Below are 18,933 nucleotides of genomic sequence, written 5' to 3' on the forward strand. Positions count from 1 at the left end.
AATACCTTACTAGGCGTTTACACCAGACAGTTTGTCTACAAATACAACTCTGATTTACTAACACATACATACATTTGTCGTTTGTCTCCCAGTTGTCCATAATTTTTTCGCAGACAGTATGGAAGACAAATTTTTGAAATGTTTGTAAAAATAAGTGAGATAATAATTGAAATGTGTTGAAAACAAAAGAACATGAACAAAAACAAAATATGTGAACGGAAAACAAAAAGATGTCCATGATTTTCATTCAAAATTTTACAACTGTTTTTGCAGCTGTCGGGACGCCTACGTCACACAGGCAAGTTGTGGGATTTTGACAATCAATACATGAAGTCAACTGTCCTGTCATTTGTAAACGCAGGGTTACTCTCAAAATTTTGTATGGAAAATTAAATAATTAAATTGTAATTGGGTGTTGAACGACGAATAGAGAGCGAACGACCGTCGAAACGAAAGAGTGTTGATAGTTAAAACGGTGTTTGCATTAGAGCTTTTTGGCGGGTCTACATTCTTTATGAGGATTTATTTGGCGTTTGCGCTATGGAATGGACATTTGAAACCCACTAGGTTTATAAAATCAGGTTAAGTGCAAACGAGGTATAAGCTGAAAACACATCCATCGTTTCAGTCATGGTACAATAAAGTAGAGGTAGGCCAGGTATGAAAATCACTGAAAAATGCAACCCTGCAGCCATGACTTAAAACGTCAAATGGCATGGTACAATAATAATCATGGCACAATCACCCAGGTAGTGGCATCGTAAAATTTTGAATATGTTATGTCAAAACTTCCTTTATGCTGTGCCAAATGGAGTAAAAAATTCTTTAGCTAGGCTCCAGAATATTCTTATTGGAAAAGTGTTCCAAAAATAACAAAAGTTCTTCCCAAACTTATGACAGTACTGCCAGGCTAGAGACTTGAGGACCTGTAGGAACAGCTTGTCTCAGCTTGTCGCAGATAGCTGTGGCATGCGCGGACGACATAAACATGCTGTCGAATGTGACCCCTAGAATTTTGAGGTAGTTAGTGGTCGAAATTTTGCTACCATCGACCATGATTTAGTGCCGGATATTTGCATATTCCTCGCGTGGAAAAAGGGGGTTAAGATCGGTCAAATAGGAGCTCAGTCGTTCGTTACGATTTCGATGCCGTTTGGAGGGGCAGAATACAGGAGAGGTAGAGGTTAAACAGTTCCGGATATATCACGCAACCTTGGGTAACTCCCTGTTTCACTCTACGGGGTTTGGGCTTCTTGTATCTGAATTCCACGTACAACTGTCGTCCACACATACAATTGATAATCCAACGTTTCAAGTTGGGAGGGTTGTCTGCTCAATGTCCTCAAATAGCGTGGCGTGCTTGACAGATTTTGATAAGTGAAGCACCACCATCACTTTTCTATCACACGCCTTGCTCTGCTGGAGTTCTCGACATATGTAAGGAGATGGCGCACAGTGTTGCCGCGTGGACAAAAATCAAAAAAGGTTATGTCAACATTTATATATTGGTCTGTTCCTTTACTTTTGAAAATGGTAAAACCGGCAAAAGTAGCAAAAGTTGTGAACTGCTCTCATATGAATTGTATGGTGTCAGAAGTAAAGGAACGCTTTTCGAGTAAAAAGTGGTAAAACTTGAAGATTCTTGCACGTAAAGGAACAGAGTTAATGTTTATATTTTTTTCTTAAGCCTTTACCTAATTAACTGCGTGTTGCGTGTGCGTTCAAAAATACAAAAACAAAATACATGTATTTCAAATTGAAAACAAAAACAAATACATGTATTTTGTTTTTGTTTTTTTGAACGCACACGCAACACGCAGTTAATTAGGTAAAGGCTTTACAGTAAACATATCCGATACAACGAATCTGAAAGAATTTTGTCGATATGTGCATCCATAATGAAGTTATAGCTCTTTAAATATGAAAAATATTTCCCAGATAATCCAAAGCGATAATCATATGAAAATTAGACGACATTTAAAATAACATTTTCTGAAAAGTTTGTTGATAATATTAAAAGTTTTGGATGGGGATTTGATGGGTGGGCTATAAATAAAAAAATGTTAGTACAAAAAGTTGACATCAACTGCACATGGACAAAGTACCATTATCAAGAACTACAAATTTAAATTTGATAAAAAAGTTTAAATTCTTAATATTTCGTAGAGTATATCTTTTCATTGCCACCTTGGCTCTTGATTTCCGTTAATCGGACATCTCTTCCGAAGCGAAATATGTAAAAATATTCTGCCCATCCCTGCAACCTTCTGAGATATATTGGTTCAGATTTTATATAGCCCCCATATATATCTTTTCCCGATTTTGCTACAACTTGTTCAATTTTGATCGAATAGCCTTGAAATTTAATGTATCATTTTCTTTGGCACCTGAATAGCTACACCGATTTTCACAAAAATCGGTTCAGATTTGGATATAGCCCCCGATTTTGCTATAACTCCGTCAATTTTAATCGAATAGCCTTCAAATTTGATATGTGATACTTAGGTCCCTGAATAGGTTCACCGATTTTCGTAAAAATCGGTTCAGGTTTGGATATAGCCACCATATATATCTTTCCCCGATTTTGCTATAATTCGCTCAATTTTTGATGAATATCCTTCAAGTTTAACATGGGAAGTTCTTCAGGCCCCTGTTTAGTTTTACCGTTGACCTACCTAGGTTGATGAATGTTTACACAAGTACTTATGAGGGCACAGGAATGAAAAATATCAACTTTGGTCTATATCGGTTCAGGTTTGAATATGACTTCCATATATAACTTCGCCCGATGTCACTCAATTACGGATAATTACGTCATATTTTCCTAAATTAATCAATATCTCACATACATTGCCTGTTTAGTGCATCGAATACATAAAATCGGGCAAAAATATATATGATAGCTATATCCAAATCTAACACGATTTTTGTCAAAATCTGTGAAACTTAAAAAGGGCTTAAGAAAACATCCCATGTTAAATTTAAAGGCTATGTTCCAAAAATTGACCGATTTATAGCAAAATCGGTAAAAGATATATGGAGGCTATATCCAAATCTGCACCGATTTTTGAGAAATCAAATCAAATCGGTGAAACTTAACAGTGGCCTGAGAAAACAGCCCATGTTAAATTTGAAGGCTATTCATCAAAAATTGAGCGATTGTTTGTTTTGTTTTTTGTAGAAGTTCAATCTTATTTTCGACTGTTTGAGTGGAGTATTCCCCCATTGGCTCAACTTCATTTTTTACCCTCTATTACAGAGAGTAAAGTTTTTCAAAACGAACTGACAGTGTTGCAAAATTTTACTGATCGCTACCAATATCATGATTTCATCCCGGCGAAGGGAATTATCAATTGGCTTCTCAGTTTTTGAAATGATGCCTTTTTAGCGAAAAACCGAACTGTTTAAGTGTCTAGTATTCCCATATGAATGAGAATCACACTCACTTTTCGGTTTTTCCAAAGAAACACCAAAATCAAAATATTTTGCAACATGTCAGCACGTATCAACTAAGAATTCTTCGAATTCTGTGAGTTGAAAAGAACACCAACACAGTTGCCTGTGAGGTTGTTTATTGGAATTTTGTTTTTTTATTTTTAACAAAGCTCCAATTCGCCCGTGCCTCGGCTGTTTTTTGTTTGTTTTGTTTTTTGTTGAAGTTCAATCTTATTTTCGATTGTTTGAGTGGAGTATTCCCCCATTGGCTCAACTTCATTTTTTACCCTCTATTACAGAGAGTAAAGTTTTTCAAAACGAACTGACAGTGTTGCAAAATTTTACTGATCGCTACCAATATCATGATTTCATCCCGGCGAAGGGAATTATCAATTGGCTTCTCAGTTTTTGAAATGATGCCTTTTTAGCGAAAAACCGAACTCTTTAAGTGTCTAGTATTCCCATATGAATGAGAATCACACTCACTTTTCGGTTTTTCCAAAGAAACACCAAAATCAAAATATTTTGCAACATGTCAGCACGTATCAACTAAGAATTCTTCGAATTCTGTGAGTTGAAAAGAACACCAACACAGTTGCCTGTGAGGTTGTTTATTGGAATTTTGTTTTTTTGTTTTTAACAAAGCTCCAATTCGCCCGTGCCTCGGCTGTTTTTTGTTTGTTTTGTTTTTTGTTGAAGTTCAATCTTATTTTCGATTGTTTGAGCGATTTATAGCAAAATCGGGGAAAGATATATATGGGAGCTATATCCAAAACTTTACCGATTTTTATGAAAATAGGTGAAACTACTCAGGGGCCTAAGAAAATATCACATACAAAATTTGAAGGCTGTTCGATTAAAATTGACTGATTTATAGCAAAATCGGGGAAAGACATATATATGGTGGCTATATCGAAATCTGAACCGATTTTTGTGAAAATCGAAAGAGCTACTCATGGGCTTAAGAAAATATTACATATTAAAATTGAAGGATATTCGATCAAACTTGACCGAGTTATAACAAAATCGGGGAAAGATATATATGGGGGTTATATCCAAATCTGAACCGATATGGACCAAAGTTGAAAATGTTCATTCCTATGCCCTTATAAGTACTTGTGCAACCTAGGTCAACTCCTTCTATTTTTGTCCACTTTTGTATGGAGGCGGCAACACTGTGTGGCGTCGAGCGCTGTTGTCATGCTGTGCTTACGTAACCTGTGCTGGTGATCGGCAACTGGATAGCTATCTCTGACTAGAGGTGGGCGCGTGTCGTGCCGTGAGTAGTGCGTGTTCGTGCCTTCTCGAAAAACGCCGTGTTTGTGCGTGTCGGGCCGGAATACATTTTTGGCCGTGCGTGATCGTGTTGTTTTGTTTGACACGGTTTTGCACGACACGACTAAACACGATCTGCACTATGTGACACGATCGTGCTAAATTTTTGGTCTCCCTTTAGAAGTCGTGCAAGAGACCATACTAAACACGAAAATCGAACAAGAATATAAAACCGACCAAAAAATAAAATTTTTTGCTTCGTTTTTGTAGTCTGTTACTTATTGCCGTTTTGTTATGAGGGGAGAGGCCAGAGTATGAGTGAAAAAAAATATGATTTTTGTTGGCAATTTGTTTTGTCCATGAAAGAAGCAAACACAAAAACTACTCAGAGCGTTAACGCAATATACTCTCTTTGCAAAGCAGATGTTTATCTGATTGTATTATCTGTTATGGATGATGTTATTGAAAAACATCCTCTTCCCGAATTGGGAAGATATTTTAAACACTCGGAGCTAAACAACAAATTGTCGAAAATGTTAAAACAAGATATAAGAACACGTTGCTTGAAAGAATATACCAAGTCCAGAAATAGATTAAGAGTATTTTGCTACAAAAGAATGAGATGGATCGTATATCTGACTTAAAGTTTGCTAGAACCTCTATTGGGTTTTCATAAAATATTCAAAGAGTGTTCCGAAAAATTAAGCTCGGAAAAGTACCCTATGCACATTTTTGCCCTTTGGTCTAAAAAACTTTTGAAAGTCTGCTCAATTGATACCATTGACTCAATTCATGAAAGATTTGGAAGCTAAAACTAAGCAATCATTTCTTAAACGATTTGTACTAACAATGAATGACACATCTTATAGGGACATTTTTATTTCCGCCGTCTAAGAAGATGCATTTTTTTATTAGCTAATGTAAAAGCAATGTTACTTGATATACAAAATGAGAACATAGAGTTTTCTAATGATGAGCAGAAAATTACAATGCCACATTTACACGAATTGTCAGAGTTTTTGGATCAAAATGGCAAAGAGACGAAATACGAAAAAGTGAAAACTATATGCATAGAAATACTCATAACTTCTTAATATTGGTCCAATTTGAAAAAATCTTTTTTTAGTATGTTTTGTTGTTTTATCACCTACTTAATAAAGAAATAGAAAAAAAAATTTTGGCACAGTTGGCTTGGATGCAATTTTCGCGACTTAATATTTAAACTCAATTTTTATCAATGATTTACCCCTACGATTTTTTGAAAATTGTTTGCATAAAACTACAATCAATTACAAAAATTTTAAGTCCTACTTGGTAGTGGGATCCGATTAATAACTATTTTTTCTAATTTTCTTTAAAATTTGTCAATAACGTTTTTCCTATATACCACTGTGCAAAATATGTTATTTTACCAAAAACATAATACGTTGCATTTATTTACATTTGTGTTGGTGTTTTATTTATGAATTTATAATAAAAATCTTAAAAACATCTTTATTTTGCGATTTTAAGAATGGTTTAGAAATTGGTGTACCAGCATTAGTGGGTATTACTGAATGATTTTTTTTTGCCCGCGATATGTTTAAATATTAAATATTTCATATTCAAATCCTCTTTCGTATCTAAATAATAATCTTCTGGCAAAAAATCCCTTTAATATTTGTTAGATTACCTGGCTCGGATGCTCAGTCATAGTTATTTGATCATCAGCTGAGTTAGTTTATTGTCCGGCTGGTACAATAATTGCTAATCCATTTTCAAAATCTAAAAATAACTCTGTTTTTACGATGTTTAAGATAAATTCCTTATTAAAACAACAAAACACATGTTATAAAATATATTGTTTAAATTTTTTTTGGTAAAATAACAAATGTTTCACACTGGTATAAAGGAAAAATTATATTGACAAATTGTAAAAAATTAAGAACAAATAGTAATCATTTGAATCCCACTACCAAATAGGACTTAAATTTTTTGTAATTGATCATAGTTTTATACAAAAAAAAATTTTGAAGAAAATCGAAGGGTTCATTGTTAAAAATTGATTTTAAATATTAAATCGCGAAAATGGAATCCAAGTCCAATTGGAAGATTGAAAGGTTTTTTTTTTCAAATTGGACCAATATTAAAGAAGTTATGAGTATTTCTTTGCATGTAGTTTTTACAGAATTCGAATTTTTCAAGGCGCGATATCTCTGGAGCCGCTGAAATGTGTTGTTGATGAAAAAGTGTCCGATTTCACTCAGAAAACTTCATATGAATATTGTTTGAACATATAAATGTACACCTATATCGATTTCCCTTTTTTGTAATTTCGTGCGTGAGTGTGCGTGTTCGTGCCTTCTCGAAAAACGCCGTGTTTGTGCGTGAATGTGCATACAAATTTTAGTCCGTGTTCGTGCATGTTCGTGCCTAATTTTTTAGGCACGCGCCCATCTCTATCTCTGACTAAAGCCTCAAGGGTATTTGCTACGGGCGACAAAATCGAAAGCGGTCTGTACGATTCACCAAAATTCAAATGTAACGAGTAATATTAAGTACACGCAGTTTGTTCAAAAAAAAATGTGGGCCAATGGAACTGCGAAGTGAACGAGATAGTTCCATATAGTTCCTTTGGCACAACTCGAGTGGCAAGCCACTGGTTGAGAACTTTAGTGATATACTCGACTCCCGACACATCCAGCTGTTTCAGCGTTACCATGGAGATTCCATCAGGGCCCAATGCTTTGAATAATTTAGCATTCCTGATGACATTCACCTTCGGCAGAAAGAAATCAAATGTGACTTAGTATTCTTCTCTTCGCCTGTCACTCCCGGGATGCTCGACAAACTGTCAAATAAAATAACTTGTGCACATCTTCGGAACAGTCAACAGTCTTCTTTCCAGGGCTCTAGAGTGGATTAAAAGTTTCCCACAATTTACTTATTCCGGCTCCAATGTTGCAATTCTTCAGATGATTTAACCACTTGTTCCGCTCATTTGCTAATCCCGTCGCCCATGCTTGGAAATTTGGTCTCACTTCGGGTATTCGACAAGCGCGTATATGGCGAACGGCTGCAGGAGTGATGATGTGCCGGAACGTCCTTTCCGCTACCCGAACATCAGAAGGATTGGCTATATATCTGATGCGGTGATTAGTAAACTCTCTGAAACTCGGCCAATCGGCTTTCCCATAATTGACAAAAGTGCGGCGGTCAGAGATGAAATCGGGCGGCCTGTTAATGGAGACAGCGCCCTCTGGTCGTTTCCGAGGGCCGAATGCCACAACTCATGGTGAGCATTAAAGTCCCTCAAGACCAGACGGTTCTGATCTTTCAAAAGCGGGCTAATGCTGGGCCTAAAACCTGGAGTACAGCCTTATGGGAAACTCTACCCTGACAGTTCCACACCAGACTGCTACCCCCATACATTCCATGTACGAGTAATTAGAGCCAGACTCATTCGAGATAGATGTGCATTGAACAGACTGATGCTATAGGAAATCTAATCTACCCCTCCACTTCTGGTGCAACCTTTCCTCAGTACGTTGTAACCATCACAATGATGTAAGCTGCAGTTGTTGATCTGATATTCTTACGACTTATCAAGTCCACTATTTCCTCCATCTAACCTCAGAGCCGATTACAATAAAATTACAAAAAGGATGCATTTTCAGGCATTGGAACAACAACGGCTGGTGTTAAGAGCTGCGTGTGCGGCTGCTGTTGGGGGGACTGCGGGGGAGTCACGTAATCTGAAGTCGACGACGACTCACTGGGGGCTGTGTTCACGCAGCCCTCGTATAAACAAGTCCAGAACAACACCATCGATGCACCCACTCCCGACATCTGTTGCATCTCACCGAAGCTTAGATTAAGGGGAAGATTCGAATGTGACAAACCGAACACAAATATATTGGTCCTGGGTTCCCCCGCCCCGGCACGGACCAAAAGAATCCAACACAGAAAATCGATATGAACATACATATCGTCGGTGTCATGCTTAAGTGTTCCATACGCCATTTTTGTCATTTTGAGATAAAGGTACCTTATATATACATATATGTCCTTTATTTATTTATGTATAATTTTTGCTAATACAACTGTTATATACACAAACAAAACGTTCACGAAGAACATAGGGCATTAACAAAATATATCCATCTCTCTCTATCTCTTGCTAGCATCTTGACTTGGTTCCATGAAAGTTGAGCTGCTTCATATTCTTGTTTCACACATCGTATCCATGTATTACGTGGGCGCCCTTGGCTGCGGTGCCCTTGAGGATTCCAGTCAAATGATGATCTTGATATTTCTGATGGTGGTGGCCTAAGCGTGTGACCAATCCATGTCCACTTTCTCTTCATTATTTCAACGTATAATGGACTGCAGTTTGCCATTTGCCATAAAGCTTCGTTTGAGATCCAGATATCTGGGCCTGCCGACTTACAATTTTTCATATTCTCCAATATATGTAGCTATAATTTCCGTTGTTGTTGGGGGATCCGTTGAAATTGCTCTTCTCGGGTTGCGTCTGATAATTAGTATATCAGTTTCAAATACGATCCTGTTAGTTGTCTGTGATTGTGATGTGAAATAATCACACCACCGGACTAATTGTTCTGCGGTGGTCATTAGGTCCGAACCATTATTAGCCTTCAAGATTTCCGTTCCTCTGATATTATTACCGCACAGCTCTTTAATGGCAGCGTACACGCCCCTTAGGTTGCCGGTGATCGATGCTTGTTCAGCTTCGTTTGCTATTTCGTTAAATATCTCTCACGGCCACTACGGATCATATACGTTACTTTGCGTGCTGATTCACGGTATGCAATTCGCGCTTGAGATATGGTGGCTGGACATTTAGAACGAAAAATAGCGTTGTGGAGCTTTTTGCGTTTTTGTATTTCTTTCCACGTTTCTGGCCCAATCCAAGGTTTTATATTTTTGGGCTTAGTACCGAGAACTGTTTTCGCTGATGTTTTACATTCTTGCTTGATGTGTTGCCAACTGTTCTGGGCGTTTTCATTGAGGCATAGATGTACGTTTTGCTTGTATGATGTCACTATTGCAGGATCCTTGAGCCGAGCTGTATTATAACTCTCATTATTTTTTCTTGAGTTATTTATTGCTGCTGGTCTCAATCGTAACGTTGCTACTACATTGTTGTGATCACAGTCAATATCGGCCCCTCGTCTGGACCTGACATCCATTAAAGAACCCAAAAACAGTTTGCTCACCAAGAAGTGGTCGATTTGATTTCTTGTATAATGTCCCGGCGATTCCCACGTATATTTATGGATATTTTTGTGCGGGAATTTTGTCCCACTGATAAAGAGCCATTGGCGTGCGCAAAAGTCGACCGGTCTTTCTCCATTATTGTTTCTAACGTCTCCAAGGCCATGTTTCCCCATGACCGATTGCAGATTCTGGTTATCCGTCCCGACTTTGGCATTGAAATAGCCAATGCAAATTTTTATATCACTGACGTGCAGGGAATGCGTTATTGCATCGAGTTGGTTGTAAAAGTCATCTTTAATCTCGTTTCCATCCGGTTCTGTCGGGGCGTAACACTGCACCATGCAAATATTTCTAAATTTGCATTTGAATCATGCTGTAATGATTCTGTCTGATACAGTTTTATGTTCAATCAGCGCACTCCGAGCTTTAGGGGAAATAATTAATCCTACACCTCTTATTTTGTAGTTTGGGTTGCAGGAGTAAATAAAGGAGTAACCGTTCTGTAATTTTACTGGTTCTGCTGAACTACCTGTCCATCGCACTTCGCTTAGACCCAATATGTCGATATTATACGAGGCCATCTCTTTTCGGACTTGCTCAAGTCTTGCTGGTTCGGAGAGAGTTCTTACGTTACAGGTGCCAATCATAAACCGTTTCTTAAAGTCAAAAGTCGTCATCATAGGGTTACTGTTGTTTGAATTTGTTAATGTTTCTGTAATCCGATTAATTTAAGGCGTGCTGCTGATTGGGCCACAGCGTTCGATCCTAGTATTGGGGCTGCCAACGAACCCTCTAGGCCGGGTCGCCTTCTCACTCTAGCTATCAACAAACGGTTGTCTGTTTGATATTACCAGGGAATACTTGATATAAAATCGGAAGTAGTAAGCTGCTTGGAAAATTCGACAAATGAATCATCTCTGGACACTCCCAAGTGAGTGACGGTCTGAAAAGATCCCCATCCCCCTTACTAGATTTTAAACCATGCTCTTTCAGATTTTTATCGGTTTTCTTCTATCTTTTATAGTTTTTGAGAAATTCAGATGTCAATATGTTCCATATCCGCTTTATGACTCATAAATCCTGCCTTTTTGTTCCATATCCAAAAAGCCTGACGTGTGGAACAAAACAACTTTGAACTTTCTTGTTCCATATCCATGCCGTGTGGCGTATGGAACAAAAAGAGACAAAAACGAATTGTTCCGCCCCAAAAAATTGCCCAATTTTGTTAAGTTACGAATAATTTGGCGTATGGAAAAAATTGTTTTAAAGGACTGGGATTAAAAACTGAATAATAATTTTTGAACAATGTAATTTTATATGAAAACCACAATTTCTTTTCGCTTAAGATAACGCATCCTATAAAAATCCCTCGTTTTAAGACAAGATTTTGATTTAAGCCCACAAAAATATACGCAGATACGTTCATTCATCTTGAAGTTAACGTAGACACCGAATACAAAAATGGTATTTTGAGAAAAACGCGTTTAAAGTTTCTACGTTACATTAGATATGCAAAAAGTTCCGATCAAATTTTTTACCTCATATTCTACGCTACTTCTATATATTTCAAATAAATAAATGTTAAGGAGACCTATAATAATAGACCTTAATGTATTTATTTGCTCATATAAATGTTTCATTTGAAGCCGTGAATTTTCAACCTCACAGTAGCTCTTCACATAAGGGAGGTGGAACACAATTAATAAAAAGTGGTTCTGTTGAAATGTGTCAAAATGTGTTCCATGTGACACAAACAGCCAAAAACACGAAAAAAGAACCCATGGAACAATTCAGCAACCTTTTGCAATTGTAAAAATCGGTCATAACATGTAGACTATCAGATATATCTGACTAAAATAAACTACTGTCATATTCTTTGAGTTTAGTTAAGTAGAACTGAGCTCATAAAGTATTGGATTTTTGTACCAGTTTTAATCTGTATGGACTCAAACATTAACTTGAGTTTTTCTCGAATCAGGCAAATGGCGTATGGAACACTTAAGCATGACACCGACGATATGTATGAGGTGGCAGCCGCTGGCCGGAACATGCGTGTTCTGTGGTTTCCGGGTATTGAAATAAAAACAGTTCTTTTCACATCTGTGTAGACCTTTATTAACAACAATTATTTTATCTTTTTTTGCCTATATTTAATTTAACTAATATAACAATTTGACACCAATACTTATCTGCTAAACCTAAAGACATTGATTTCTTGTTGTTCTTCGTTGCTTCTCTCTAAAGACTAAACATTTCCATATAAAAATATATACTTGTCTCTAATCCCGTATATTCAAAATTATGATATAACTTACAATAAAAAAATTTGGCAACTAAGCTACATTTCATCATCGCTATTTTGGGTACACAAAACCTGTTCCTGCCACCAATCATGAACTTCGTAAACGGCATTCGCCTGATTGTTGAACGGCAGCAGCTTTGTTCCGGGTATAATGTGGGGCATAAGACCTGATGGACTGCCCAGTGCTGGTATATGACCATGATCGAAATGATTCAGGGATGGATAATGAAATTGGCTAATATCTCCTGCAAAGAAACTGTTCTTTTTATGGCCAGGCAGGGCTGGTAACGGAACCACGGGCAGTGTACTAGTGGTCATGGAATTTTTCTTTTTCTGCTGATTGGCAATGTGTAAACGTTCCTTATCGGTCAGGGTGGTGCGTTGGGGATCTGATGAGGTTGGAGCAAGGAATTTGCGACCAGCGCTACTTCCAGTTGAATCGGAACGATTAAGGGCATAACCACGTTTTGTACTGGTGATAATACGTTGTGTTGCCTGGACTGTGGAGGTTTCAGCTGCGGCCCCCGCTCCGGGAGTTGATGCCATGGCACTGGTACTAACATCTTTTTCTTCATTTTCGGTGGAGCTGAAGGTAGGTGAAAAGGCATCACTGGTGGGAGGACAGGTGGCAGCTGCCACAGAACCGCTTATTGTGGCAATAGCAGACTTATCAGCAAGACCAGTTGGCGTTTTATCTTCCGGTACACTGGGCCGTATAATGGGTTCGTTGGTTGCACGTAGACCAGCTATTAAGGAATTTTGTTGTTTCTGTAGGGACAACGAGTAGATGTTATTGGAATGGAATTAAAGAGTCTTTAAATGTCTCGGGATATAAGAAGTCTCGCCGGCTGGTTTCCATGCTTCTCTTCTTTTCTAACATAATAAAAATAAAAGAATAAAGAAGAAAAGTGCAACCTAGTTCGACCTTCTTTATCCTTTTATTTTTATTATGTCAGAAAGCAGAAAAAGAAAGCTAGGCGAGGCTTCTTATGTACCGAGGTTTTAAATATTCTACTTACATAAGCATTTTGGGCTCTTATTTTCTTGAGGCAACCTTCCAACCAATGGCGAATTGTCATTTTGGCAACTTCCTCTTCCACCAGATATTCAAATTCTTCACGGGCCAGCAATTCCTCCAGTTGTAATGCCTTACGGATATCCACGGATCTATAGGACAACATACTGAAATGCAAAACACACACACACACAATTTTTTAATCTCAAATACCAAAATGTTACATTTCTGTGGCGACTTACTTGATCACATCATGGAAGGTAACATCTTCACCATTATGCAGTTTATCCAATTCATAGCACATGTATTTGAACAGCAAGCGATCCTTTTGTGGATCACATTCCAAACGACCTTTGAGTAGGCGCAATATGAATTTCACCCTGCGCACTGGTATTACACCTCGCTGATGTATATCTACTATGTTCCAGGTATTTTGGAAATTACGAATATCTGCATAGGATAGAAGAGCATCCTCTTCGTTGGAATAGAACAGCGAAAAGTTCTCCATGATAATAGCTGTAGAAAGGAAGGATTAGAGATGTGGCTATATTAATGAAACTATCTTGTTGTAAATCTTTGTATACTAACCCACTAGCAAGTTCAGCACTATATATGTTATTATGACGTAAAAGGTACAGAAATAGATAAGACTGGCGGTAAAGTTTCCTGGAATCAAAAATAGGACACGTTATTATGACAATGGCACAATGGCAAAGGTAATTTGCAGATGTGGCACCCAACTTGGGACCTTGTTGATGTATATTTTAGCTATCGTGTTAAACAGATTACATCTCATAACTGCAAGAGCTTTGCGTTAATTTTTAATAATACCACATTGGGCGCCATTCAAAAATGGGAATTCGAATTCGATTTCCAGCCACCAGTTCTGGTTGGAGTTGCATTGGAGCTTTCTCTCTTTGGTTGTTGTTGTAACAGCTTCAGAGAATATTTTCTATAGAAAAAAATTTGTCCTCAACTTCTGAGGATTTTTTCTATAGAAAAAAATTTTGTCCTCAGCTTCTGAGGATTTTTTATAGCAAAAAATTATTCCTCAGCTTCTGAGAATTGAAAAAAATAATTGGTCGAGAAAAAAGAATTGGTCCTCAGCTTTTGATGGTTTTTTCTACAGAAAAAAATTTGAACCTCAGTTTCTGAGGATTTTCTTTTATAGAAAAAAAATTTGACTCTCAGCTTCTGATGACTTTTTTTCTATAGAACAACATTTGGTCCTCAGCCTCTCAGGATTTTTTGCTATAGAAAAAAATTTGGTCCGTAACTTTTCAGGATTCTTTTCTATAGAAAAAAACTGTCCTCTGCTTCTGAAGTTTTTTTCGTTCGTTTTTCTGGTTAATCTGGCCCTAGGTCTATAATCAGTTCTATGAATGTCGATGCTTCGATGGGATGTAACCACAGATCTACTGGAGTCAGTTGAGTAGGTTTGGCAGAGCAGTTGAAAGGTGAAATGTGTCTTGCGGGCCTGTGCCACATGCGGGGCAGATGTTTTGCGCGGTGGCATCGATCCATTCCCTATAGGAATTCAGACGGCTGCACGCTGGACTTCTCTTTCTAGATCATAAAGATACCTCCTGAAATGCCTAGGGTGATTAGGATGGCTCTCACGGTGACACTCCAGCAATAAGCGTAATGCCAGCATGACATTTTGTTGCTGTACCGGAAAAATCTTTGCCTCCTCATATAGATGATCCACTGAAGACATGAGAAGGCACCCTGTTGCAGTTCTCAGTGCGACATTCTGACAGGTTTGAATATTTTTACATCGCGTTGCACTTATATTCGTTGACCAAACTGGCGCCGCATAGCTTACAACAAACCGACCTATCGCGTTATATGTGGTCAACAAGGTTCCTTCATCTCAATCCGGCTAGGGACTTGAGGACCCTATTCCCACATCTCAGCTTGTCGCAGATAGTTGTGGCAGGTGTGGTTTGGGGTAGTTGTGGTCGGAATTCTGGTACCATCGACCATGACATTCAACTCTGTTCTCACCTCTGTCGTCCATGTGGTGGTAGCTGTAGATTTATTGTCGCATATTTGCATATTCCTGTTTCACTCTACGGGGCTTGGATTTATTGTTCCTGAATTCCACGAATGATTGGCGTCCACACATATAATTGATTATCCAACGTTTTAAACTTGGCCGGAGGGTTGTCTGCTCGATGTCCTCAAACAACGTGAAGTGTTTGACAGTTTCAAATGCTTTTGACAAGTCAAGCGTCACCATGACTCTTCTCTCACACGGCATGTTTTGGTTATATCCTCTACTTATATGTTTGAAGATGACATGCACGGCTGCTGCCGTGCTGTGTTCCTTACGGAACCCATGCTGATGAACGGCAACTTGATAGCTATTTCTGACACTGGGGAGGACTAAAGACTCAAGGGTCTTTGCTGTGGGTGACAAAAGCGAAATTGGTATGTACGATTCACCTTCGCAGGCATCCTTGCCTGGCTTCGGTAGCGGGACCAGCCCACTTTCCAGCCTTAGGCCACAATGTGGGTGGATAACGACAGCTTAAGAATTTTGTGTGAAATACTCAACTCCCAACTCATCCAGATGTTTCAGCATTACCATGTAGATTCCATCAGGGCCAAGCGCTTTGGATGATTAAGCGTTCCTCGTGACATTCGCAACATCATCCATTGTAAATTGTTGTGGTTCATCCTCGGCAGGAAGAGATCTAATGGGACGTAGAACTCTTTTCTTTGCCTTTTCCCTCCCTGAGTGCTCGATAAACTGCCGATTGAAATAACTTGTGCAGTTCTTCGAATCACTCAGCGTAACGGAGACAAATGTGACTGATGTCCTATCTTCCTTCTTTCCAGGGTTTGGAAGTGACTTAACCGTTGCACACAATTAACTTATTCCGGCTCCAATGTTGGAACTCTTCAGATGATTTAACCATTTATTCCGCTTATGCCCACCGACCAACCTGTTAACTTCCAGTGTCAGACTCTCTCAATGCATGATTGGGCGCCATATCAAGGGAAAATATAAGATACATGATGGAAGTCCTACGCACTTTAATATTTACAAGAGATGCATATTTATCAATAAATGTATGATGCTTGGGCGAGAAATCTTCCTTTGTCCTTTCTGGGAAGTACATATGTGGCAAATAGTTTTTTTTATTGCTGTAAACCCAAAATGGCGTTGCGATCGTTGTTCCATTTATTCAATGAGGAATATGTTAATCCGTTTTATACTCACCACAATCAGTTTCCCAATAATTATTTCCTGGTGTACAATACGGTGGCTGGACCATACAATCGTGCATAATTTTATTCCAATCTTCACCCGTCACAATACGAAACAGCATTGCCACACCTGTTACGGGAGAACCGAAATTGGCTCTTCTTCCAATACCTTCGCCATATTTTACAGTACCTGGAATTTTAAGAAGAAAATAGTATTAGTTAATAGGTTCGAAGTGTTCTAGAAAAAAAATCAGCTATGATAAGGACCCAGAACAAGAAAAACAACGCCACAAAATGTTGGGACACCTAACCAGACGTCTTCTCAATAGAAACTTTCATATACTTTTTGAACATTCTGCTTTCAAAACTTAATATTTGTTCTAGGGGGTACTACAGTTTCGAGGGCTATCGCACAACCGCAACTTGGGAAGGCTGAGGGGATGTCAAGGCCGTCGGTTGCCCATTCTCTCATTCTTCCAAAAAAAAAAAAAAAAAAAAAAAAACTGCGAAGAAGCCGAAAAAGGCGAAGACTGCACCAAAGATCTCTGAGATCAGATGTCTTACTTTCCAATCCCATACTAGGGTGATATAGGTGAGATATCTAGTGGGAAGAGAGAATCCATCCAACAAAGGTTCAAACATGAATATACGGAAATATAATGGGTTAACGTGAAAGTGTTTAATTCACAATGCAATCTATCTGACAATGCTCTTAACACTGGGTGAATACTATGCGTCTTCCAACGCCCCCGCACAATTCGCTTACACGTATGTATTTGGGTGTGGTCACCTTCATGGTTAGGAGGGACCGCTCTTCATATCAGATACCCACTTAATAATGCAACTTCACATTCGAGCCAAAAACCCTAACATAGTCACCGTGATGCTCCCACAACAGGGCCAACACCCACTGTCAGACTACATTCGAAGATGTAGGGGCACCAGGGTAGAGCTTCCGGTCAGGTCTCGTAGTTCGTTCTTTCGTACCGGATTGACCCGAAACCATAGCGTTTCGTCCAGCGGCAGCCAAACGTAGGTTTATATGCTCCACAACAACATGCAGTCCTCACGGACCTTACAAAAGTGACCGAGGCAAAAACACCACACTAATATTTAACAAAAACTACAATCAGGGGTAACCGACACGACATCCACAAGAACAACACGACGCACCAACACTCTCCACTGTATTTAACAGCGTCGACCATTTCAAAGGCATCATATCCGCAGTAGACCAACCCTCAATTACGAAAAGCGAAGAAATCGACACTGTCACTAACGGTCTCTCCGTCTCTTTCGTACGCCACGACGACAACGAAGGATAGTGAGAAGATCACTACTAAAGAGACTTAAATCCCTTCAGTCGGTGCATCCTCGCAGGTCGAGTAAGGTTATTGTTGTTGTAACAGCATATGATATGATTATATATTCCTTCTTCCTGCTTACTCCGGCTCTGGTCATATCTCCAGAATGTCGGTGCTTCGATGAAAATTCCTCTGGTTTGTCGTGGTAGCTGACGCTCCTCAGTTGCGATAGATGAAGGATGTACTCCGAGGACCGCATTCACCCGATAGTTGTTTATGGCATCTGTATCTGGCGACTGAGTCTGTATAAATGCTATCCAAACCTGCTTGATAGGGATCTGTTCTAGGGATTGTCTCTAGTATCGTTGGAACCCTCTCTCTCTCTCTCTGCCTCATGTAAATCCCTCCTGACATGCCTGGTTGGGGGAGTCATATCCACCATACGGTGATTAAGATGACTCTCACGATAACACTTGAACAAATACTGCAACGAAGTCATGCCATTGTGGTGCCGTGCTGGAAGAAACTGGTCCACTGATAACATGAGGAGACACCTTGTTGCACATCACAGGGTTGCGTTCTGACAGCTTACGCATAGATTACCACAGACAGTCTGCAGTCCAAAAGTTGACTGCTAGGAACTTGTGGACCTTGTTCCTACATCTCAGCTTGTCTCAGATAGATGTGCCATGCGAATACTACGTGAACATGGTGCCGAATGTTACCCCTAGTACCTTGTGGTAGTTAAAGGTCGGGATTCAGTTACCATCGACCAGCACCAGGACTCTTTGCAGGACTCAACTCCGCAGTCCATGTGGTGAACAGAGTGGCCATAGATTTAGTCGGGTATATTGACAAATTTATCGTGGTAAGGTGGTAGGATCAATCAAATAGGAGTTCAGCCTTTCATCCGCATACGCAACGATCTCAATGCCGTCTGGAGGAGGAAGAATGCAGGAAAGGTAGAGGTTAAACAGTTGCGGGGAGATATCACCCCACGTTGGGGAACTCCATGTTTCACTCTACGACCCTTCGACTTCTTGTTCCCGAATTCAAAATACGGCATTCGCAACATCATCCATTGTATATTGTGGTGGTTCATCCTCGGCAGGAAGATGTCATATGCGATGCAGTACTCTTGCTGTCAAAGCCGGGGTGCTCGACAA

General features: G+C 39.1%; 1 protein-coding gene across 5 annotated transcripts in view; it reads right to left on the reverse strand.

The window, feature by feature from the left end:
* Positions 1 to 12,021: 12,021 nt before the first annotated feature.
* na (sodium leak channel non-selective protein na) overlaps positions 12,022 to 18,933 on the reverse strand; it is a 42,730-nt gene continuing 35,818 nt past the window's right edge. For all 5 annotated transcript variants that reach the window (XM_073971742.1, XM_073971745.1, XM_073971744.1 and 2 more), the window contains 5 exons: positions 16,477 to 16,653; positions 13,836 to 13,913; positions 13,490 to 13,763; positions 13,252 to 13,414; positions 12,022 to 13,000 (listed from right to left, as the gene is read on the reverse strand). In XM_073971742.1, the coding sequence (XP_073827843.1) occupies positions 12,269 to 13,000; positions 13,252 to 13,414; positions 13,490 to 13,763; positions 13,836 to 13,913; positions 16,477 to 16,653 (1,424 nt within the window). In that variant the 3' untranslated portion in view covers positions 12,022 to 12,268. The remainder of the gene's footprint in view (positions 13,001 to 13,251; positions 13,415 to 13,489; positions 13,764 to 13,835; positions 13,914 to 16,476; positions 16,654 to 18,933) is intronic.

Source organism: Musca autumnalis, unplaced genomic scaffold, assembly GCF_047663935.1.
Source record: "Musca autumnalis isolate F117 unplaced genomic scaffold, ASM4766393v1 scaffold_3, whole genome shotgun sequence".
In the NCBI taxonomy this organism is placed as follows: Eukaryota; Metazoa; Arthropoda; class Insecta; order Diptera; family Muscidae; genus Musca; species Musca autumnalis.